The 25,831-nt window shown below is 42.8% G+C and overlaps 1 protein-coding gene across 2 annotated transcripts in view; it reads left to right on the forward strand.

Annotated features, from left to right (window-relative positions):
• The window catches only part of aqr (aquarius intron-binding spliceosomal factor), a 47,853-nt gene extending 22,270 nt beyond the window's left edge, over positions 1–25,583 (forward strand). Inside the window, exons 26-37 of one of the 2 annotated variants that reach the window (XM_031847135.1) lie at positions 1,757–1,892; positions 3,461–3,670; positions 5,693–5,830; positions 5,930–6,001; positions 6,938–7,125; positions 7,273–7,444; positions 10,287–10,457; positions 15,128–15,213; positions 18,687–18,861; positions 20,038–20,148; positions 22,951–23,130; positions 24,529–25,583. In XM_031847135.1, coding sequence (XP_031702995.1) covers positions 1,757–1,892; positions 3,461–3,670; positions 5,693–5,830; positions 5,930–6,001; positions 6,938–7,125; positions 7,273–7,444; positions 10,287–10,457; positions 15,128–15,213; positions 18,687–18,861; positions 20,038–20,148; positions 22,951–23,130; positions 24,529–24,753 — 1,864 coding nt within the window. In that variant the 3' untranslated portion in view covers positions 24,754–25,583. Of the gene's footprint in view, positions 1–1,756; positions 1,893–3,460; positions 3,671–5,692; positions 5,831–5,929; positions 6,002–6,937; positions 7,126–7,272; positions 7,445–10,286; positions 10,458–15,127; positions 15,214–18,686; positions 18,862–20,037; positions 20,149–21,292; positions 21,775–22,950; positions 23,131–24,528 lie in introns of those variants that run through there. The other variant, XM_031847136.1, reaches the window with a different exon arrangement.
• The last annotated feature ends 248 nt before the right edge of the window (positions 25,584–25,831 follow it).

The raw sequence follows: 25,831 nt of genomic DNA on the forward strand, positions 1-25,831 counted from the left end.
GTGTGTGTGTGTGTGTGTGTGTGTGTGTGTGTGTGTGTGTGTGTGTGAGAGAGAGATGCCTTGAAGGATCGTGACTCAGTTTTTACTACCGAGACATAGTGATATGGGAAAAGTTTGGGGGCAGTGCACTCATGACAGACTTGTGAAAAAGAGATTATCTCAAGATACCCAAAACATTTACAGTTCTACATGACTGCTGCTGTATTTAACACCAGTATTGGAGGAATCAGCCAGAACCTTCCGCTTTTTTCTTTTTTTGCTAACAACGCTTTTTAGCCTGCTCCTGGGTATAAATAGCTCAGTGTTAATGATTACTAATTCATTTATTATACTGTTACTATTTAAAGTTTCCTTATAGCCTCCATTATTAATTACTACCTTATCCATCTATGGCACTGAGCAAATTGCACCCTATAGCTCGGAAGGGAGGCGAGATGAATGTCGATCATTTTTACTCTATGTAGGACTGCTGCTCACTATGAGTGTATGACTGTAGTATGAACAGTGTATGGGAACTGGAGTCTGCACATGGAAGCAGTCTGTTACATTCTTAAATTATGCAGCAACACGGACATAAAAGAGCTTTAGCTTGCAGCATTTAATATGTTTCCGCCTGCCTAGCTGCCTCATAACAACATGCAGACTCCACACTCCTTCCACCCCGCTGACACCAGCGAGAGGAGAGAGCAGGGGAGTTTTAATTAACACTGTATATGAGACGACAAAATGGAAGGCAGTGCTCCCCCGAATGCTTAACAAAGGGAAAGCTACTGCACCATCAATTAACAATGCCTCCCTGCATTTCATGAATGATGCATTTTGTGCTGTTTTAATGAGATTTTATGCTGTTTTTTGTATAGGTAAATCCGTGTCGTATGTTCAGTTGTCTATATTTGTACACTAGGTTGTAGGCGAGACAGAAATCTGTCATGATTCCACTTTTGCTCTTGGTGGAAATGAAATGCTGCATCATCATTCAGGTTCAAGTGCAGTTGCTTCTATTGTATGCGAGTTTTATATTTATGGGATTTAGCAAAGAAATAATAAAACCACACAATCTGGTGGACTAATGATGTTCCCACCTGTGTATCTATACTGCGTTCTCAGTAGCTGAATTAATTACAGGTCCGTCCTCCTGGAAAGCAAGGTCACTCCCCATTTTTACTTAATTTTATTCAGGCCAAACAGGGAGACCACTGTGACTGTCTTTGAGTCATCTGCTGACTGAGGATCTTTGCAGAGGGTCTAAAAATAGAGTTCACCTCTAGTGTTACCCTGTGACCCCTCCCACCTTCCTGTCTTCCTGTGCATTCTGCTTGTCGAGTTGCAACCTAGTTGCTTTTAAGCAGTATTGTTTAGATGCACAATGGGATGCTCGATTGAACCTAAACAAACCTTGTTTACATGCAAGGATAGTCATTGCTCTCTTTATACTTCTATACTCCATTGGGTCATATTTAGAATATATTTTATCCTGTTAATGTATGCCCTCAGACGACCAGTCACCTGCTTGCAATTGCAACTCAGCTATTACATAATCAATATTAACTCTGTTCTATTAATCCATTCACGGATTAATAGATGGATCAATGGGGCAACTGTGGCTCAGAGGTAGTGTAACAGCAGTAACAGAGTCAGTGTATTTTTGACCGTGATCTGATTATGCATTCTATGAACCTTAAATGTTTGTCTGTCTGTCTGTCCCTATACTAACTGTTTAGATTGTTGACTAACTATGCTGTGCTGTTGTCTCCAGGTATGGCCGAGTAAACTATGTTCTCGCAAGAAGACTTGAGCTCCTCAGAGAAGTGGGGAGGTTACAGGAGAGCTTGGATGTCCCGGGCGATGTTTCTTACACCTGTGAGACTGCTGGACACTTCTACCTCTACCAGGTAAGCCTATAACAAGGTGTGTGTGTGTAAATGTTTCTGCAACCTGCAGAGAATTAGAATAATGTAATTTTCAACTAATGTTGCCTAGGCTATGCTTTGAATTTTGCACTTAGCATTCTTTCTTATTGTGCATATTATTTGATTAAGCTCAACGTGTATGCATTGACCTTTTAACATTCGCAATTGCATAAAGGTTTAGCAAAACAAACATTACAAAAGTCAAGACCTTTTTTTTTTTCCATCAATCTCTCCTAGTATTAAGCCTTTTAAACATTCTTGAATTCTGTGATTGAGAGACAGCGGGAGAGAGAAAGAGAGAGACACATATTAAAGGGGATACAATAGATATTTTGCTGAATTAATTAGAATAGATTTCTGCATCGTCGGTCCTTTTCCTCAGACATATCCATGCCAGTCAAACCCAGGCATTATTAAAGTTTCCATTCTCCAGACTCATTGCTCTTTTTGCCTAGACTGCAAATACCCAGAAACAGTCTCAACCTCTTGCCATTTATTCCTGTCACCTAATTGTCATTGTCCTCTCAGACTGCAGGAGAAATGCCACCGCAGACAATCTCTTACTTGCATTCCCGTGATTTTTTTCGAAGGGTTCTAAAATAGACAGTATAGACGGTTGTTACATAAAGCAGTACAGTGTGTAGCTGTCATCTTCAGCAGTATGGGGAGCTCAAGTTAAAATCCCAAAGAATAGTTTTAGTGGTGGTCATAGTTCAAACTTTATCCTATTGCAGATAGTTGTTTGGTGAATCCAAACCATAGCACATACTTGGATACCACAGCTGTTACCAGAGCTCTAGTGTCAGAGTTCATGTCTGATATTCATGCTGCCATTTTTGCACCATGCCAGAAATCTGTCAGTGCCCACCCCCCCACCCCCCCACACACACACACACACACACACACCAGTGTGGCTACTTATTAATGTGATGTTGCATGGAGACCGGATTCTTAACACACACTTCGTTCTAGCTGAGTTCTTGTGTTTATTTTAGCTCTGAAAACTGGCCAACAGTGTAGCTCTGTGTGACATTTGAAGATTCAAATGTCAAGAAGTTGTTCGAGTAGTGAATCTCCGTCCATAAGCAGACTACTCTGTCAGTGATAAATGACACCAAATGCACATGCAGACATAATTATTGTTTCGATGGTGGTCTTAATAGTCCATACAGGAAAATACTTAACATGCAATTAAGCCGAGTCCTCTGGCATTTACCATAATGTTGTTTTTCATAAGGGTATTTATAGAACTCGGTTACCCCGCTGTTTGGTTGAAGCTGGTTTATTACGTGCTCAGCAGGGGCACCTGTGTACAAGTGAAGCTATCTGTTCTCATTTGTTCATTTCTGTTTGATGCGTTTTCTGATGCGGTTAAATAATTATAGAGAAAATACAAGGCTGGGCAGAGAACACCCACAGTGCGCTCATACAGCATGTTGTTAGACCTCAGACAGGCATCAACTGAGGCTCGTGCATACCAAAAAGTTTGTTTAGCTATTGTGCAAATTAAAACACTACCACTGTGTGTGTCTGCTCTATCTCCTCTACAGGTGATATCTCGCTGGGAAGAGTACATGAGCAGAGTCCGGCCTAAACAGGGCAAGACGGTGGAGGTGCAAGCTGTGGCTGCACACTTCCCCTTCCACAAGTACTTCTCCAACGCTCCCCAACCTGTGTTCAAGGGCCGCTCATATGAAGAGGACATGGACATAGCAGAGGGCTGCTATCGCCACATCAAGAAGATTTTCACCCAGCTGGAGGTAGGTCACACATACACACACACACACAGAGACCTACTAGTAGTTCCCTCACTGCTGAGCAACACCCAGTGGGACGTAAGGAGGTAACTCCAGTGCAATAAGGCAATTTTATTAATAGTCATTACTGTTAAATTCAGTGTACATTGTATTAAATTGCATACAGCAACAAATAACATGCACAGAAGCACACAGAAGTAAACGTATATAGCCCCTTCCTTCTTTGAAGCAAACGCACACAGGCTTTATTTGACAGTACTCACAGACTATATGTCAGCTGTGTGTCCAGGTGTTGCACAATCACCCATCCACCCATGTCTTCCTGGCCACCACAGTGACATGTTGTTGAAGATTAACAGTGGTGGTAAGACACTGTTTCTGTGGATGTGTCTGCTTATGAGCAGCCCTTTTGCCACGTCTGCATCTCCCTTGAGTTTCAATCATCACCCGTCCCTTTGCTTTAGTTGATACAGTGAATATAAGACACTTAACGGTACTTGTATTGTTTATTTGTAGATTTAATTGCTGAACCCTTTGAAAAGATAAGCGGCACCACAAAGTGATGAAGGCTATTACTGCTTGTCCTTTTTACTCTCCCTGTCACTTTTTTTCACACTTACAAACACACAGCTGGATGTGTTATCGGTACTTCTCAGCCCATCAGGTTTTTCTATAGGGATAACAATAACATTTCAGATTTATGGGAACACCAAGAAGGTCTCCGAAAAGCAATAAAGAAGTTATTGGCTGGAGGTAATATCCCAATACGTGTGGTGACCTTGGTTTATCTGGCCCGGCCTCTGTATCACTGCATCACAGCACCTCTCTCCCTCCTCCCTCAGCCTCACCCATGCTGCAGTGAAATCTGCACACCCATTAAGAGGTATTACTGTCTGTGGTGCAGGTTAGACAAAGCAACATTCTGCTGAATTTGCTTATCTGTCGTGACTCTTCAAATGTTAAAGCAGTATGGAATAAGCTGTCATAGGAATATCCAAAGGATTTATTGCTAGACAGACGGATAGACAGCAACACAATCTGCCCCCCGGGTTCCTCCTGAATAGACATCTCCTGTTTCCTCCTCTGCAGTCCCACCACATCTTTACTGCTGTTTACTTTTTTTTTTTTTTTCTCTTTTCCCTCTCTTCTCCGTATCCGTGAATCTTTTCCATCTCGATTTCACCCTTCAACCGCTCTGGTGCCATGGGGGTTAAAAATAGATCTCATCAATATTGCATGTTTTGATTGGTTTAATATTAATGCTAAAATAGTAACAACATCAAATATTTATACCCCAGTGCTGCCCGAGTCGACTTCTTCCGTCCTCCCTTCCCCTCTGCCTTCCCTACCCCGACATAGCTAGTGGGGCAACCTGAAATAGCACGTCTGTTTACCCATATTCCCTTTCTGTGCTACGCCCACCCATGCCCCCGCACACATCGTGGCTTTCATAGTGCCATGATATTGGCACTCTGAAGTGAACTGATTCAGATGTTGTGTAAAAACAGTCCCCATATTTTCCAGTCTTTGCTGAAGGGCTTTTCAAGCTGCAGTTATTGAACAGCAGCCCTGTCTGATCTCTGTTGCGCTGCATCATTGGAGAAGAGGAAACAGTGTTTGCTGGGGTGAAGTCTCTTGAGTTTTTCAAACACCTACAAGTTGTATATGTGGGTAGACACAAAGATGTATTGGTGTTGTATCTGAATATTGAACTGTGCCTTTTTTCCTTTTAGAGGTGTGATTATTTCACCCTAGATAATCACCGTATCCATCATCATTGACAGTACTCATCCATCATTTTGTCAGAAAGCCATTTAAATTTCCCCTCACAACCCCGTAAAGCACGTAACAAAACTGAACTTCATGCACAAAGAGATGAATACGCATCTATTTAAGTTCAATGTTACCAAGTTCCTCCCATTGGTCATTATAAAAGTAGTTTTTAATTACTTATAGGAGGTTGCAGTTCTTTGCTGTGCAGTGATTGGCTCCTGATCCACCCCTGTTCTCTTGTCTATCTTGTAGGAGTTCAGGGCCTTTGAGCTGCTCAGAAGTGGACTGGACCGCTCCAAGTATCTGCTCGTGAAGGAAGCCAAAATCATTGCCATGACCTGTACACATGCTGCACTCAAACGTCACGACCTGGTGGAGCTGGGATTTAAGGTACGCTATTCTTGGTTGACATGCACACAGAAACCTGGTTAAGCTTGTACTGCAGTTACTTTTAAGTACTTTGTTTAAATTGCTGATTCTCTTTATTAGTACGACAACATCCTGATGGAAGAATCGGCTCAGATTCTGGAGATCGAGACCTTCATCCCCCTCCTGTTACAGGTAACCACTGTCCAGATGTGTTACATTTTAAACTTGTGACGTGCAAGCTTTTAACTAAGACTTTAAAAAACTACAGCCAGAACAGAAAACTCACAGCCTGGCCTAAGCACTGTCATACGTTCCGACATCGAGCCTAGTTTAGTCGTTTACTCGGGATTCTGCTTTCTATCACCTGACTGATAGGCTCCAAACACAGTAATGGTGCTTGTCTTTGGTAGTTGTGCCTAATTGTCCGAGATAGTGCTAATGTCTGTTTACAGATGAGACCATTAGGCACATCAGCCCACCCAGCAACCTCGCCAAATCTCCTCTCTTTATCTCTCTTGTCTAGTGATTCACAGTGCAAGCCTTCTGCCAGGTATACGTCACAGAGAAACTGTTCATTCCCCCCCCTTTCCCTCCCATTCATTATCCAATCATTCAACTCTTATCAGTGATTTTAGTGATTAAATAAACTTTTGACCAGCAATGGTTGTATATCAGATTTGTCTGAGGTCAAGCTCCAAATAACACATCTAATTAGCGAAACCTGGCAGCGTGAGATAGATGCGTGGAAAACGCTGTCCAGGCCCTTCATGCTTCACTGCCCTCCGGTACTTGTTTTCCTCTGCTGAAGATCTGATTTCACAGAGACTCTATAATATTGTCACGTCATTAGACAGAACAAAATGTAATAAAGTTTGACAACATGGAGTAGTTGTAGTACACCGGAATTACACATGTGGACATCCGTTAGACTTTGTAGGTTGGATTTCAATTCATGCAGCTAATACACCCACCTGTACAGATCAAAGGGAAACATGATACATGATATACTGGGTAAAATGGAAAAGATTTATTTTTTACTGAGGGTATTACGGACCCCTGTATTTCATTTCGGTGTTCTCTGTACCCGGTGTTCTTACTACTACTTTCTGCATCTTGCCCTCTTGTCAGAACCCAGAGGATGGCTACAGCAGGCTGAAACGTTGGATCATGATTGGAGACCACCACCAGTTGCCCCCTGTTATCAAGAACATGGCCTTCCAGAAGTACTCCAACATGGAGCAGTCGCTCTTCACCCGATTTGTGCGCCTTGGAGTGCCCACTATAGATCTGGACGCACAGGGCCGTGCTCGTGCAAGGTGGGTCAACCCGTACGGAGCATAAAGCCGTCTGTTTTGACCAACTTAATTTCACAAAGGATGCCCTATCTGAGTGATTGGTACCGTCTCCTCACGAACAGGACATTACAGCGTGACTTACTGTGTATCTGTCCTCTTCTCCCACAGCTTATGTAACCTGTACAACTGGCGCTACAAACACCTGGGGAACCTGCCTCATGTGCAGCTACTGCCTGAGTTCCAGGTGCCCAACCCTGGCCTGACCATGGACTTCCAGCTAATTAACGTGGAGGACTTCAATGGGGTGGGAGAATCCGAGCCCAACCCTTACTTCTACCAGGTCAGTAGCAGTGCACACCACAGAACACAAATACACACACGGTACAACTGTTATTTGTACATACACAATCTTAGAACAGCAGAAATAGTTGTGTGGCAGCTTATACACTCCTTTACATGGATACACACTCATGCACACTTAGTTCCACCAGAGCGGAGAACCATACTCCTCCCAAACCTCCATTTCCTCTGAATCGGTTGTTGTACAGCAGTTCACTCCTTTTAAAATGTTAATGGTTTAGCTACCCGGTCCATATGATATATTCATAACCCTGTCTAGTCTGCAGCTAGCACTGGCTGTGTCCAGCACAGACCAGTGGTTGGTCCTTCACACCAGGAGCCAGATTGTGTTTCCTCATGACATTGCTGAGACGCTCAAGACTGTGTGTGGGCATAGAGCAGGGTTGATAGGGATATGTAAACAAAAACTAAAAGCAGTCCCCTTTGGCACCGCACCAGCACAGAAGCCCAAATGTTGCTGTGTTATGCTACTTTGTTCTGCTATTGGTGGTTCTGAAAAACTGTGTTCCTTTTTAATAAAGGATGGAAGCTAAAACTAGAATAGTTGTTAAACAGCCACTTAGAGGACACAACAGAGCTTGTAGTTGTCAAAAAGTAAATTGTCTGATGATTACAATACGTACTAATTCTATCAGTTGAGACACTGATTTGTTTATAAGCTCATGGCCAATGAACATATCTCTGCTTCATGAATGTGTGCACGCTCATGTCCCTGAAGCCTTTTATTGTTCTTAAATCCAGACCATGTGCACTTCTCGAGGCACCGGGTCACATGAACGTCGACTCCATTTGCCTGTTGCCATTTTCAGGCCCCTCGAGGGGAATTTCCGCAATCACTCACTATGCCGTATTCGCACACACACATGCATGCACAAACACTCGCACACATTCATGCACTTTCCTAGGAAGCAGAACGAATAAATTGGACACTAGAGAGGCAATTGTATCCAGAGCATGCTGGATGTCTGTCACAGCTGAACAAACACTGCCACAACCATGCACACCCATCACATACACAAATAAGTGTGTGCGCTCACACGCACGCACACACACACACTTCACACTCCACGGGTCTGCTTTTCTTCTTCGCCTCATTTGTTAAAGCACTTTCTATACAGAGTCTCAGCCCGTTGATAGTACTTCCCAAGTTGTCAAATGGCTCATAAAGGGTAAGATGCTTATCTAAATCCACATCTTCTGTTGTTAGAAAATGGCTTTTCTCAGCCACTATGCTTGTTAGTCAAAGCTTTTCTGCTTCGCAGGCTACATTTAATATTTCGTAAGAGCAGAAATCATTGTGGGCTTTACACTCAGGTTGACTGATTTATTACTCTGATTACCTCTTATGTGTTTGTATCTACACCACAGTTTGCGATCCTCTCTCCCCTTCTTATTCGTCTCCGTTTTTGCTCTGCAGTCAAACTGTAACGCTGCCTCATTAGTATGTTTTAGCTGTATTCAGGCGCACAATTAACATTAGATGTTTACGGAAATTATCCTAAATGTCAACTGAAGCGGGGTCTTCACTTCCTTGTAAGTTTAACAAGGAACCAAACCGTAGGGACCAGAATGAATACAGCAAGCACAAAATGTTTCTATCAATATCACTGGCTCGTAATCTGACATGTAGATGTCATCGTGGTTTACGACATTTTGTCGATAAATGTTATATTTTTCCTATAAGAAAAAAAAAAAAAACACCAACTCACACCAAACATTAACTGCCAAATTTGAGTGTACATTTTCTATCAGTAGAAACCTGGTTTGGCCATTAAAGTTCTGAATTTGTGCCATTTGGAGACCGTTGGTAGGGAAAGAAGAACAGAGGCTATCACTGTTTTGATGTTTTGACTCCAGTGCAGCTGGATCAGGAACTGTTGATGAAGCTGCATACATTATTATCAAAAGATGTGAGGCTGCAGTCCAGGCTTAATTGAAACTGGATGAATAATGCATACTGTTGCCTTTTTTCTTCTTTTTTTTTTTTGGTCACATTTGAAAAACAGGAGTGTAGCTTTGGGGCCAGCATGCACATGCTGAGGAATCTGTTGGTTGCATAGTATGTGAATGATGCATGCAACGTTGGCCTTTCAATTTAGACACATTTGGAGAACAAGATCTTGTTTTGTTGTTCTGGGGCTGGCCATTTAGTGTGATGTTAAAGACCGCCTTGTTTTATTTGATTCTTTTATTTGTGTTTCTTTGAATATATATATTTTCAAGTACCTAGTGCTCCTCCTGTAACAATCATCTTTATATAGAATATTGAATCAACTACCAGTAGCTATTTGTTTTAAAGTCCTGCCTTTTCTAGTTAAAATGTAAATAATGCGATACATTGTCATTATATTATGATCACATTTTGTTAGTAATGAAACTGTAGTACTTCTCTGCAGGGGTTCCTAGATTTGGACATTTTGTCCCAACCTGGCTAGTGGTGGTATTGAGCGTTGCCTGAGGCAATTAATTCCAACCCAAATCAGATGGTTACTCATGCACGAATGAGTAGGCTTTTATCTGGCTAAAAAGTGGAACACTTGACAGGCGAGAAAGGGCTAGAGCATGATGTTAAAGTAACAGACAATGAGAACAGCAAGGTGTCAAACGCAGCAGACACCCCTGGGTCTGCTGATAGGAAGAGAGGCCCATGTGTTTGGGCTTTGATTCACTACAAAATTACTGTATTGATGGACAATTGCTTTTTAATTTCATTTTCCCAAACAACTTTTTTTTTTTTTTGCTTCTCCCATTACTTGTGTAATGTATATTTAAAATATGATGGTATTCATCTTACCTCTCCTTTTCTCCTTCTTCCTGTGAAGAACCTGGCGGAGGCGGAGTATTCTGTGGCTTTGTACATGTACATGCGTCTGCTGGGCTACCCTGCTGACCGCATTAGCATCCTCACCACCTACAATGGACAAAAGCACCTGATCAGAGACGTCATCAACCAGCGCTGTGCTGGTAATCCCTTCTTCAGTCAGCCTAACAAGGTAAGGACCTCATGCACCAGTTGACACTGGGCACAGTGAACAGTGCACACAGCTGCATCCAATGATTGTATTGTTTCAATTATTATAAAGCATGGGAAGGGAGACGATGCATCTAAGAATCTATCACCCCCCCACCCCACCCCACCCCTAAGCATTCCATTACTGAAACACATCCGAGTCCACATGCATGAACTGTAGACACTCTTAATATCACTTGAGGGTGACACATTTCTTCTCTCCTGTCAGGAATGAATCCACAGTCCCAACAGACATGTTTTCACCTCTTATATGTGTGTGTAGGACTTTAGTAGGAACATGCATGACACACACATGAATAGTGTTTTCACACCTTCATTTGTCGGCTGCATTCAACGCACCGACCTTCTATCCTCTGTTACACTGAGAAAGAAATTCACAGCTCTCAACTCTCACAAGGCTTTTGGTGTTTCTGCCTCCCATCAGTACAAACATGTACATCTTCTCTTTCCCCCTGTGCAATTTAAGAAGTTTTGTACATTTTAACTATGCGTTTTCTCAACTCCCCTCATTTTTGCAGAGTGACATACAGTATTCCTTTTTTTTAAGTGGATCTGCATGATTCTCACAGGGTGGAAAATTACTGAGCAGCTCAGGGAAGTTCTTGATTCACTTTTCGCTGTTGTAAGCAAAGGAAATTAGTATTTTTTTTTTTCACCCTGGCACTCTGACATTGTTCTGCTCCATCAAATCATAAGACTATCAACTGCTGCAGGTCATAAGACCCAAGAAGAGCAAGAGACTGTGTGCCCTCTGTCCCAAACAGTTTACACACCAGCTGACGGAATACCTCTGTAAATTAAACTCACTGAGGTGTGTGTGTGTGTGTGTGTGTGTGTGTGTGTGGGTGTGGGAGGAAATGATTTAAATGTGCATACTTTGAGAGTGGGTGTAGACTCCATGCTGTGTTCATCCCTGAAGAATATTGTTAGATTGTCTTCAGCCCACGGTATCCCCCCCCCTACTCCTCTTGTTTCTCTTCTCTCTTTCCTTCCTTTACACTGTGTTAAGTCAGCAGCCCGTTGGCATAGTTTTCTGTTTGTTCTGCTAAATGCTTTTACCCGCTAGCCTGAGGTTATGCTTTCCTCTTGCTTCCTTCTTTTTCCCCCCAACCTGTATTCTCTCACCTTTCTTTGGTCTCCGTTCTTCAAGCTTTTTGCTCACTTTACATTGCCACAGACTCTTTAGGCACGCCAGAGAAAGTTGCAAGGTTGGAGTGTAAATGGCACATCACCAGTCATTGTGCAGAGTCAGCATGCCTCCGAATATTTTGTGTATGTTTCTGTTTGTGTAGTGTAAGTGGTAAGCAAGGTGGTTATCCCCACTAATGAACTTTCAGCAGTATATATGCCAAAATAGCAGGCGAGAGTGAACACAAGCACACAGCACAACAGTGCGTCTGTTAGCCCAACCTTTCTTCATCGTTTGGGGTTTTTATGGAAAATATAAAGGTAATGTTATTCTGTATTTGTCTTATTGTCAACAAATATCATGAAGATACCAAACCATGTCTCTTGATAATCCCTGATTCCACAGCACGTCAGACGTACACCCTTAACAACAGGTCAAACATTCATAATGTTCTTTTTACAAAACTAAGACTCAGCTGTATCCGGCTTTGTTAGTAGGACCATTATATTGTTTGTTTTGGTCTTTTCTTGAGATTTGGTGACACAATTATATACCGAAACAGCCTTATCTTTTAACGCATAAAGGTACAAACTCAAATTGCAGAATGTTAGCGTTTATTAATTGTCCAACAAGCAGGCAGGACGTGAATCCCTCTCATCGCCTTGTGTGAATGCTGCATTCTACCACCTGCAGGGTTCGAGTCTTTATTCTCCGGTTGTTGTTTTGTATTTTGCGCCGTGCAACGCTACCTTGTTGCTCTGTCATGTCCCCTGTTCTGACAGCTAGAAAGACATTGTGCTTGGTCATGTTAAATGTCCTGCAATGTTAAGACCTAAAGTGTCATTCATTGTGCTCATGGCCTGAGTCAGTATGCATGCCTAGTAATAAAGTGACAGTGGTGACAGGCTGCTAGATTTGCTGAGAGGAGAAGGGAGGGAGATGAAAGCGGGGCTCTTATGGGAAAATGCTGAGCTGCTGAAAGGTCATGGCGCAGAGCATCGGGCCCACAGTGTGTCTGAGGATATGTCACAATATCTAAAACTAAGCAAATGTCAACAGCCATCCTTCTTTATAGCAATGACTTGCATTAGTAAGATAAGCAGAGGAGGGACAGTTAGCACCAGCCACAGTCCCAAAATCAAATAAACATACTGGCCTAAGCTGTCTAGTGAATCTCAAAAAACAACAGTTGGCATTCATATGTATGCGTTATGCATTATTTTGTTTACTCTATGAATTTTACAGACGGGGTCCATTTGAGTTTGCTTTCTGTTTGTGCTGTATATTTTAAGCACCAGTGTTTATTTATTCAGTTTGCTTATTAAAACTTTATTACATAAATGCAAACTAGATTCAAAGTCATTGGATCTGTTCTGGTCACCCAAATCCCAGCCCAGTCCTCACAGGCGGCCAAGCAATCACACAAAGCAATGTTGAAGTTTTAAGCAACTGTGATTAAGTTAATCTGTGTTTGGTTAGTTAAGCACATCAATAGAGTCGAGGAGAGATAAATGAGAAGTGACGAGTGTGCATGTTTAATCTTCGAAGTTCACCTTCTGCATCCCTCCCGCCGTTAATATATGTGGCTGCAAACGCACACACTTTCAGTCAATTTTGCTGTGTGACCGGAACCAGATTATATCCGGATATGTTGACGTATAGATCGGGAAACCTCTTCCTAACATCTCCCAGCATGCCTTTTCAAGGCATCAAATCTTTAGACACACGTGGATATGAAGGGACAAGGAATGAGACATAACCTTGTTAACTCTGTCATCCCTGAGAGTCTCTAGTGAAAAATTCAATAATCCGTCAGTCTGATGTCTGCACATTCCAGGGTTGTAATTACTATGAATAAGACATAGCAGGAATGATAGAGTTGGGGTGGGGGGGGGGGAGTAGAGATCCACGCTTGACCATTAGCTTAGAGACGGTACGTCATTATCTTCATGACAATGAGGAGAAGGAGGCCAAGATGAAAGGAAATGACTCTCAGTCAACTAGTTTCTATTTGCGACAAAGTGCGTCTGTGTGTCTCACGGCATATTCTGAGTGTTTCTGTGCTTCCTTTATGCACAGACATGCATGTGCCACAATGACATGACCTCTGTAATTCACTCCCTGGAAGATTTCTCATAAATAATTAAACACCGTGCAAAATGCTACGCCGTGGGGAGAGTTTCTATCTGGGCTTCGTTGTCACTGTCTGTGTGCTAAGAATAACTCCCTCAAGTGCCCTTTCTCTGCTAAACAAGTTGCACTGTTTTGGTTGAAACCATGCAGTTATTGCCCCTTTTTAAGTCCGCAGTTATAGTCTACTCCCGACAAAGGGTGCGCTGGAGTGTCTCCGTGTACGCCACATTTGTGTGAACATGTGCATGCAGTCTTAAAGCAGCTTGTTTGACTTGAACACAGCCCACGACGCCTCATACTATTGTAAAACCGACACACTGTTGCCTCTGCAGCTGCACCTGTTCTACATGGCGACAGGAAGACGTAAATAAATATTGGTCTACTACATCGTTAGCCCCGTCTCTCCCTCTTTTACACGTTCACACACTGTCCCCACTCTCCCTTCCTGTTACTTAAAAGGGGGGGTTTGGAAGGGTAAAGGGAGTTCCAGGATCATTTAAAGTTGCATTAGCTAATAACCGCGATCACGGGATTACTTATTTAGAATGTCCGGTTTATTGGTCGGTTGCTGTAGCCCTGGACCTATGTGGCCTCTCGATGGTGGGTGATGTCCTATTGATCCACTCTACCGGATGGATCTATAGAGGAAAGGCCAATCTCTTTTGGCTGGGCTTTGAATTTTGCAGCATGTGGCCTGTATAATTGCATAGTAGTGTTTTCTTAAGCAGGACTTATGACCTGTTTTGTTTATGTAACCATTATTTACAGGCAGTCTTACTTTATGTAGGTTTAGGCTAACATTATTGCTTCTTACTTACAACATACAAACGCATCCCTCCCTGAAGTCTTATCGGCATTTTCCCTCTCCACACTATCGCTATTATATCGGCTTATTAAAATCGGTCGGCCTCTAGTTCGTGACATGTAATGGGTTCAGTTTTACAGGATTTGCTTTGCTTTGTATCAAGTAGCAAGTGTGTTTTTCTTTATTATGAAAGGTGTAACAACACTGACAAAGTGAAAACACAGCTCCGTTCTCCATGTAAGGGAATGAATATGCTTCTCAGCAACACAGGATTACCGGGGTATAAAAGCAAATTGGCTGACACAACCTTCCTTTTGCTTCGGGGGGGACTCACAGAGAGCCACTTCTCCATTCTGTCTCCCTGAAATAATCTCTGATCCATTCAAGCAGCGTGGCCCCCAATTCCTGGGCCCTGAGTCTCAGGGGCCCAGGTGAGGGACTGATGGCATAATGCCCTCTAAGCCAAATTAGCCCCGCTGGCTGCCCATGTGGCCCGCAGGGATTACAGCATTAACAAGAAAACCCCGGCTTCTACTGTATAATGAATATGTTTGTGTCTTTGCAGGTGACCACAGTGGATAGGTTCCAGGGTCAGCAGAATGACTACATCATCCTCTCCCTGGTCCGCACTAAAGCCGTGGGACACCTGAGGTAATTACAATGCGCGCTAAGCAGAAAAACTAACCAAAAATAGACACCGTAAGCTGCTATTCCACAAATGCATACCTGTTTAATAGGATCTACTCCTTAGATACACATCATCCAGGGACAACACAGCACACATTTAGGCAATTAACTGTCTTGAAATCCAACTTTCAGGAGGTTTTCTCACTTTGCCGTGTGTAACTACTCAATGATGTTTGCTAAAGGACAAAAAAAAGACTGTCTTGAAGTATGTATGAGCTTAATTTGAGGCAGGGAGGATAAAGTGTGCTTCAGGACGGGATCATGTCTGTGGAGCTGACTGTACTTTTTGTTCTGGTTAAGAGAAGCCATTGTGCTCTGATGATTGGGGTGAGACTATCAAACAAAGTGCTTTGCTCTGATCAAAGACATGCCATATAACAGTAATTAAGAAGCATGATCGTTCACCAAACTGCAGTTATAGGTTTAATGTATTTTTGTTCCATGTCCAATTGCTATCCACTCAACTATACTCCCATGCGGGCTTCTCTTTCTCTTAGTCTTCAGCTCAGTCTCCTTATCTCTGTGCTCCCTCTTCTCTTCACTCCCACCTCCTTCCTCATTTCACTGAATTGATTTGTAGTGAAATGGCCTTTCAGTCCTCCTCTGCCATGACATCCTGAGGAGTTCTTCACACCTAATGCGCTCCATGTTTTAATACCAGACGATTGAGGCTGAACTCTTCCACAGTACTTCAGCTTTGCCATGCGGGCCTCTGGCTGTGATGTACAGTAGCTGCTGTTGGGATTGCACCACTCACAGCTTTATCACAGCTGTACAGCCAGTGCATTCACCCGCCCTCACATTGGACAGTCTGCAAATTGGAGCCCCAGTGCGAATAATAAGCCATTCCTTTTGTAGCTAAATACATGCACAACACACACACACACACACACACACCCTTGAGCGTGGTCATTTTACCCGGCAGAGCAAACACTTACAAGCTCTATTTTGTTTTTTCTTCATCTCACAGATAAAGCAATGAATTGATGTAGCTGGGAGGGAGAAGTGCAGCGGGCCACAGAGAGTGGTAGTTTATCTTGCTGCCAGCAACGCCGGCTCTCCTCTCGGTATCATTCATTTGATCGTGTCTTACACTGGATATTGCACCCTGCCTTACACACATTCTCAGCCCACACAGAGTGGGGAGGCTGTCAAAAGGCTGTCCCTTTAACAATGTGCTACAACTCTAGTTATCAGTCAGTGGAAGGGTATACAATAATACTAGAGTCTCTATTCTCCTGGGTATGTACTTGTATCCAGGACATTGGGCCTGAAAACCTAGTTTTATTCTTACCACGAGTGATGAGCTCAAAAAAATAGGAGTAGAACAGACATCAAACTGTTTGCCGTGGTCAATTAACTAGGGCAAAAAAAAAACACTGCTCATTTGGTTGTTACCGCAAAATCTCTTGCAATGGCAACAGTATACACGTAAAAATGGCCGCCGCTCTGACCATCCTGCTACGTTGATTTGAATGAGAACGTCCGTGTCGAGTAGCTACGGGCTGCTACAGAGGTCTGGTGCGCTCACCGCTTTGTGACTTCACACCTCAGTCTTCAGCCCCAATTGGCGTTGACTCAAGTGATGTCATTTGAGGCAGTTTATCAGTCACTGCTCTGGAGCCACAAAAGGTTTTTTTTTCCCACATATGCAGTAGTAGTCACCTGAAAAACTAGATCAGCACACCTCCCCTTTTAATATCAGAGCAATTGGAGTAACATATATTAATTCTATTTTTCATAGGCTTTGCTTTGACTTTATATTCATAACTTGGTGTCCCTGACACTTCTGAATGGTCAGCTGCGTGGTTGAAAGAGCAGTGATTCATGGGAAATCCTTGTGCTGTCCATTGTGTTCCCCCCCCCCCCATACTGGGCTCACTGTGGCGTCCTACCTTACAATCCTCCTCCTGTACTCTGCTCTCCTCTCTCACTGCATCTGTCCTCATGGCAATCTGCTGGCGTGACGCCCACAGGGGACGCAGCTGACCATATGACAAGCTGACCCTTGCTTTGATGGGAGAAGCACTCCTGCTAACGCAAACAGGCACGCACACATGCAGGAGAGCACTCTTTGACAGGGAAGCACAGATCTAGACCTGTTCTGACACACACACACACACGTGAGAACACACACGCAAATGGTATTTGGTACACTTCGCCCTGCCATGTCACAGCACAGGTGGGCGTCTCTCAGTCGTGGCGTGTCCACAGGCTATCATGCTTCATGATTGGCTCATCTCTTCTAGAGCTCTCCACTCATTGGTTTTTAGGTTGTTGGTAGTTTGTCTCTTTGGAAATGTTGTGCTTTCAAGCTTCATTTTGTGCTATGCTTGAAATTTGCAGCAAACGTTACATAAACCTACCGTCTGCATACGTTAACTCCATCATAAACCCCGCAGAATGCTTTCCATAAGCCTTTTTTTCCTTCTACATATTCATGGAACCCATCATGCATATTGTAAAAATGAATCCTCTTAATCTCAGGAAGTGCTCAGGTGGACATATTCCACATTTTCTGGCTACATTTCAACATGTGTGTTTGTAAGTGCGTGCATGCAAACATGGGTGTGTGCCAAATTCTTGTACATCAAACGAAAGACAGTTTTCAGTATCGTCACAGCTGCTTGAAAAAGCGAAACACTCTCCCCTCGCATGCTCTGCCTTCTCCCGTGCTTTGTAGATTTCAGTAAACCAGTATGCTTTTGTCTCAGATTTATAGGCCAGCTGGTCATATTTTGCTAAGCTCCATTAGGTTTCCTGTTCAAACACCTAAAACGCACAACGGTTACGAAGAGTACCATTACGCAGATTTATTTCATACATACAATTGGAAGGGTATCTCCGCCTTTTATACATTTCTTTTTTACATGGTACATTTTTGTGGATTTTAGAAGTTTACTTCTACCATCTAACTTAAATATTACTAAATAGATGTGTACTATGAGAACACACTTTTTTTTTTAAAGCTTGGACTGTCAAATGCAGTGTTGGACATGTTTTTAGTTCTTTAACTCGGGGATATAAGCATTCAGTGGTAATAATATAAAATAGGACAGGTAAACAACCTCTTTCACCACTAGAGCAAGTCGAGCAGGATTCTGCCATTCTCTAGTCGCTAATCTCTTAATTCTACTGGATGACAAGAACAAATAACCTGTCTGCCCTTTCTTATACTCCTACCTCTACCTTTCTCTCTCTCTTTGTGTGTCTTGTTCATCTCTGCTTTTTGCCTTTTCGTGAATTTATTTTCCGCTTAGCTTCTATGTCTTCCCTCACCTATTGCTGCTTATCCTTCACTAAACCTCTCTCCTCCTACTCTGCACTGCCCCCCCCTTCCCTTTACAGTCTTTATTTGATCCTTCCACTTTGATCCCTTTACTTCAGTTTTTGTTTTTGCCCCTCTCATAGATTTCTTTTGTTTTTTCACTCCACAGGGATGTGAGGCGTCTGGTGGTAGCCATGTCAAGAGCCAGACTGGGTCTGTATGTCTTTGGACGGGTGGCGTTGTTCCAAAACTGCTTTGAGCTGACTCCTGTCTTCAGCCAGCTCACTGCCAGACCCATGCAGCTGCACATCCGGCCACACGAGTACTACAGCCAGGAGCAGCCCGTATGTCAACGCACACACCAGTATCTTAAATGTTCAATTATCTTCACTCCAGATCCATATTTGCCAATAACAACTGAGCTTCCTCGTCCACATCAGTCCATTTCCACATAACTGTTGCACTCTCCAACTTCTTTCCACGTCATATCTGCGACGGCCCCCTGAATGGCATCTTCTTTCCCTTTTGGTCCTCATTGGTCCCAAGTCTTACTGCTGCTTTACCCACTGGCCCCGGCCTATTAACAGCATTCAGCAGGGGCCATGTGTAAGCATGGGAAACACAGTCTGGCTATAATTAACCCCCAGAGGTCAGAAAGCAAAACCACTCTCCCAAATCCCGCCAGGCCCGCATGAGACGACTGTTGTCTGGTCACTGTGTCTCGCTGACTGGCGTGTGTGGCAACAGGGGTGTCTAAAATACCCCATAGCCTCTGACACTTCCTCTGAGTCTAGAGTGTTCATCCCCATGGGGGACAGTTCTTTTGGGCACACACATGCGGCCCCTGCTTAGCCCGTCTATCTGGAATCAGTAAACCCCTGCTGCTTACACGCAGATTAAAAGTCAGATCTGGCAACACGACCAGGACTAAAACAGGCTACTCAATGTTGCCGATTCAGAAGCGGTTCTAAAGATACAGGATACACTGCTGTTTAATGCTCCATGTGGATATATACACATTTACAGCACTGGTAGATAGTATTGGGCAGACGGTAAAACTTAGTGTCTACACTCAAACACGTGTCTTGATGTTTTTACTGATAGTTTTGCAGTAATAAAACACAGTTCAGTTTTACAGTACTGGGAGCATCACCCCTGTACTCATGAGGTAACAGCCCAGCAGATTGCATATTCTGCTCACCTCACTCCCCAGTTTATGCTGTAAAACTCTGTCTGCATACTAATACTGTCAAATTACAACTCTGCATCCCCAACTCCTTTTTGATAGTGTGTGAGCAGCGATCACTTGAAGCAGCAAGTGAGAGTTTGCTTTTAATTAAGCGGTTAACGGGCAGGTGGTATGTAATTTCCTTGCACACATTTGCATCAGATAAATTATTTACCAACGTGGAGCCGGCTAACGAGACAGATGTACGTTTTCATTACCACTCCTTTCACATCATAGCCTGCATTCTAAATAGTCTTTCTCTTACGGATCTTTTTTTGTTTCCTTCTCACAGAGAGATGCGTCTGGACAGGCAGACCAAATAATCAAGAACATGCCGGAGATGACCAACCTGGTGTATAATATGTACATGCATATGATCCAGACCTCCCAGAAGAACAGACAGGTAAACGCCTTTGATAAATGCAATAGTGAAGAGTGCCAACAAGCAGTGCAGTATTGCTGCTGTCTCATAGGTGTATTATAGAAGAGAGGCATGCATTACTATTTAAAGTGTACACACACATTATACTAACAGATATTTGTCTTTAACTTCCTTTAAGTCTTGTGACATTAAGCACTGCTGACAGCTGTCGGTGTCTCTCCCTGGTCGCTTTTCTAGTATCTTTAATCTTTAATGCAGAACAGTAAATGGGTCAGATGTAAGAGAGCTGTTGTAGTTGTGCATATGGAGAACTAACAGGCCGCAAGCGTATTACAGAATGGAGCTAAGGTGAATTTTACACATGTTATCCATCGTCACATATTGTCTCTTGTGCAATTTTATAAAGAGGATTAGGACTTGACTGTGAGAGAAAAGGTTCGGACTTGTTCAGACTGCCAGCGCAATTCCATTTTTTGGCATATCCAGACTGTATCCAGATTGATTTAAAAGTCTGGACGGCAAAAAAAACTAAACGCAATTTTTGTAAATCGGATCCAAACCACATTGGGAGGTAGTTTGAAATGCAATTCCAGTCTTAATTTCAACCGATGCGTCTCAGTCCAGACATTCTGGCGGCATAAATCGGATTTCAAAGTGTGGAAGTGCTAAGCAGAATCCATTCTGCGACTAGCAGAGCGCTATGGAGGACAACAGATGAGGACAATAGTCTGTGTAAAAAAACTCCAAATTAAATGTGTACCAACCTCCTTCGTTGCTGAGTTTGTCTGGTGCAATGAAGGAGTTCTGCACTGCAAACAGCTTGTTTCAAAGGTGAATGCTTACTTGAATAGCTTCATTGTTACTGACGCCTAAATCGTTACCACAGCAGCCCGTGTAGATAGGGTTAGTGATGTCACAACACGCAAATCTGATCTGATCAATTGCAAATAACAGTGCGGATCATCTGCCTTTAAGATCTGATTTGAGAACCAAATCGGATTTGCCCGCAGTCTGATCCAAAGACTTTGCTTTGATGATATTCTACTTTGCCCTCAACATAGACTACTTCCCAGTAGAATGCAAGTACATTTGATATTTTAGTAATAGGAACTCAAGGTGGAAATAATCTTCCTCTACACTTTGTATCTTTCCCTTGGCTTCGTAGCAGCAACAGCAGAAACTGGCTCTGCCTCCACAACAAACCGAGACCGATGCTGCAGTCGAGAAAGAGACCGTTAGCTCTGGGGAACCGCAGGAAGAAACCCCCATGGAGCAGGAAAACCCAGACGGGGAGTCAAACTCCAAGCCAAACGCAGAGGACACCAGTGAGAAGGAAGAAAAGCAAGATACAGTGGGCCATGCTAAGATGCCAGAGCATCCTGGCAGAGACAGCGACAGTGACGGGGAGGACAGTGGAGAGGAGCAGAAGCACTAGAGCATCCACATGTGGGACTAGCGTTAAGGGCTTCAGTTGTTTAGGGAACCAAGTGGACTGTCCCTTAAGGAAAGATTAGCAGGGAGTCATTGATTCTGAATGAGTTTTCGGGTGATAATGTTTCATTCATTTTTGTAAAACATTCAATTTTGTTACCATCATAACTTTTTTTAATAAAATAAAATAAACGCAAATTCTTTATTTGTCTGTAACATGTTTCACTATATGTGCACTCACCAGAGCTTATACTGCTCTTAATGAGGTTCTCGTCACTCTCACACGCACACTCTGACAGACAAACCCATTGTATAGTCAACATGTTTAAGCCTTGATAAACTATCTCTGTCATGACACTTCCATCCATTCATCTGCTTCCCTTTGCTTTAAGTACAACTCCAATCTGATTGGCTCAGCCTATACCGGCTACACAAGCTGCGACTAAGCTGCATTTGTAGGTCAGTCGCTCCACCCAAGGGCCAATGTGCATGCTGGGGGATTTCAACCTGCCCTCTGGATGTATAGTCACTCAACTAGCACGCCTTGAATCCTTTGTCATTCATAACTTTACTAACGTAGAGCTCTGCAGAATAACTTCAGCTGTATCAGTGTTCAGGTTGAGGACCAAATTTAAGAAAATAATTTCAGGCTTAATATTTGTGTTGCCATTAAAGCAACTGTTCAAACGCCAAGTCTTTGTAGTTTAAACATAACCTCTTCATTTGAAGTGAATTTAACACAGTCCACAGCCCTGAAGCTGAAAACACAGACTGGAAATGCATTCATTCTCATGCACCAAAGGTTGGTTGGTTGGTTACATCATACCTCAGGCAGGCTGAGATAACAGGTCAGCTGCACAGCTGCTCTAGCCTGGGCCAGTGTAAAGACCTGATGGAGAACCATGTGTTGATAGATGTGGAGAGACATATTCTCTGTATTCAGTCAAGTGCGGATCCATGTTACGTTTATTTTATCTTCTGAGAGCAGAACACTCCGGGTCCCAAGTTCTCATGAGTACGTTGGAGTGTCAGGATATGCTTCTGTCAGCTAAAGAAAGGATTAGAATGAGAGGTTGGATAAGGAAGATTATCTCTGTCGGCCGAGTCTGCATCTACAAATGACTGTTTTTGGGATTAAGCCGCACAAGACAAAGACCAATTTACATCACATGATGCTGAAGCGTTTATTTATACCGAATGGCCAAACTACCACAATAGACTTTTATGCAGCCATAACACAACATGTTGTTCTATCATCTGTATCACTAATTGACTCTCTACAAACCCCATGACAGCAAGCATACTTCTTCTTGAGTCACATGAGTGTCTGCATTGTGTAATTTCCTCCCTCTGCTCAGCCATTCAGTCGCTAACTTTTCTGTTTTCTCCCAGCTGGCCCTCTTGAGAATTGAGTTGCCTGTGGTCCCTTGTTGTAAAGTAGAGCTAACCGGTGGGAAGTGGCTACTGCTCGCACACAACAACTCTGGAAGGATCTGGAAGACTGGAAGGAATAGCTGCAGGCAAAAAAGGAGATCAGGAGCTCGCATCCTCCAGAATCTTTCTCTGCTGAAGGTGAACATGTCTTTTATACTCACACGACAGGTATTCATTAGGTTAATAGCTACTTTGCAAAGCACTCGCTTCTAACCTTTGCTATGGGCTGATGTGTCACAGAGACTAACAGCATGCTGGAAACTGTAAGTGTTCATGATTTGGTCATGAGTTCAGATGGTATGTTATTGTTCTCTTGTAATATATATATATATATATATATATATAGTGTTATAGTATATTATTCACTCATTTAAAGAGGCTTATGTAAATGTACAAAAACAAGAGACGAGGTGCAAGAGGAAGAATTTAAGAGATAGCAGAAGTGTTTTATTTGAGGTTTTGAGTCCACTTGTCCTCGTTGTGACATATTACCCTGCCTTTTAAATAACTTAGTTGCTGTGTGGGTTTCTTCTTCTCGTTTCCCAAAAGCACGGGATCCACCGTGTGTCATGTAATGCCCAGCCCTACTTGTCATAACAGGAAATTACACATTACATCGTCAAGAAGACAGTGCCTTGAGGGGGGAAGCATCTGGCCGTTATGTCTTAAAGCTAAAACAGGTTTAGGAAATCAGCCTGACGGCACACAATGCTTTCACACTCATGAAACCATCAGTTCTACAATCTCTACTGCAAGGCTGCCTCAGGGCAGATTATTATTCTGTTGGGTTTTAAAACACAAAAAAAAGCTCTTGCTTATTATTGCATTTACTTGGTTAAAATTAAATTTCACTGAAATTGTAGTAGACTGTAGTAAAAGTCTCCATATATGGAGACTTTTACTACTAAATATGTATACATATATATATATATATATATATATATGCACATACACTATCAGGTATGCAGGGTTCACATTACACAGAATTCCAATTAGCATTTTTTCACCATGGATAATACAACAGGCGTTTTTATAGCTCTAATTGCCACACATCATCTTCCAGGCCACTGTTCGTTAGCAGCGTTGACAGACAAAGTAATGCTCATTACCAAAGTTATGCATGATCTCCGCTGATCTGCTATTAGCGGGTGACTAATGTGCCAGCGTCGGTCTTCAACACCCTGTAAGTGGGCGGCCCATTGACCTCACCGGGCAGACGGGCCTGTTGGTTATTGCTTGTGTTTGCCAGCTTATCATGGCCACTGCCTAATCCTGACAAATACATCCAGATCATCAACAGGGCACGTTTCAATCTGATAATCTCCTATCATTGCTAAAGAGGCACGGCCGCTCATAGGAACACACTCTGCTGCTATTGTAGTGCATGACACACTTTCAGTTACTCTCCTAAAGTGCACTTCTGCCAGGCCTCCACACAAATTCCAATGAGCAGTTCTGGTTGTGTGTGTTTGGCTTTGCAAAGCTTGCTGATGTCCACTTTGATTAGCCACTCTCATCTTTCTCTCTTCTTCCTAGACAAGGATGGCCGGTTGCGGTTCATGTTTCTGGGGCATCTTCTGGCTTGTGGTTCTGATCTGCATAGGCTGGCCTCTCAGCATCACCTTAGGGGCTCTCTACGGCCTCGTCAGCCCCCTCACCACCTGCCTCGGCCTGGACCGGATCTCCGACTTACTCCTGGAGGGGGCCAACCTGGGCCGAACCTGTGCCAATAACATGAGGCATGGCAAGCCTTTGTGTTGAGAACCACCCTGGGTGATCGGGACCAGACAGCAGGACCAGAGATCGGAGGCGAGATTTATGCTTCTCTAGAGAGAAAAGTATTTGCCTTGAGAACAGTTAATGTCTGTTTTATGTTGAGATGTCCTGAGATGATTGGCACTCAATGAAGTGAGAAACTTTTTTAGCAAGTTATGTAACAAAAAAAGGTCCGTACGGTTTGTAAGAATGGATTCCGCTTGTTCTGTTAACACGTAATTAACTACGGATTTCAAATTTGTATGGTCTTGTCAGGAAGAAAATAGGCTTTGTGTTCATGGTCTGTGTTTGCAGTTTAATTCACGATGACACTGCATGGAGAAGATAAGAATGAAAATAGCAATTTAACAATGGAAATACTTAGACTTGTAAATGACTGTATGGAAACTTTTAATGCGATTAAAACTGCTTTGAACTTGCCCTCTGTGTTTGTCGACTTGACTTATTGTATACAGTATTTGGTGGTAAATCCATGTTTTGAAATGTGAAGGTAAATAGAGAAACACAGAAAGCCGAAGATATAACGGATGCAATTCTAGTTTGCTTCAATGATTTTGTTTACCTGCTTTTTCTCCTGTTTAGCGTCACAGGGGGTTGGAGCTTATCCCAGCACGAGTTGAATGGAAGTCAGGGAGAGAATTTTAAGACAATTTGCAAAGTCATCTCAAGCCCAACACAGACAGAGTCACTCACACGAAAACATCAACAACTTATGGCAGTATTTTTTATTTATTTTTTTGCTCCTTGGGGACAGCAGAACAAGATGTAAACACAACGTTGATATATAATAAACATATTAAGTTGTCGAAGTGGCAAACATTTGCCTGTTGACACGTCCAACAGATGGTGAGTAACAATATCATTCATTTCAAGTCTCATTTCTGACCCTTTACTATAACTTTTTTTATGACTTTTTTCGACATACTATATTATGACTTTATTTTTTATATACTACACTATGACTTTTCTATAATTTTTTTCGACATACTATACTATGACTTTTCAACATAATATTTGACCGTTTTATTACGCGGCAAGAAAGCAAATAAGTGTATTTCCAAAA

The sequence above is a fragment of the Anarrhichthys ocellatus genome, unplaced genomic scaffold (genome assembly GCF_004355925.1).
Source record: "Anarrhichthys ocellatus isolate YVR2014 unplaced genomic scaffold, GSC_Weel_1.0 scaffold7, whole genome shotgun sequence".
Classification (NCBI taxonomy): Eukaryota; Metazoa; Chordata; class Actinopteri; order Perciformes; family Anarhichadidae; genus Anarrhichthys; species Anarrhichthys ocellatus.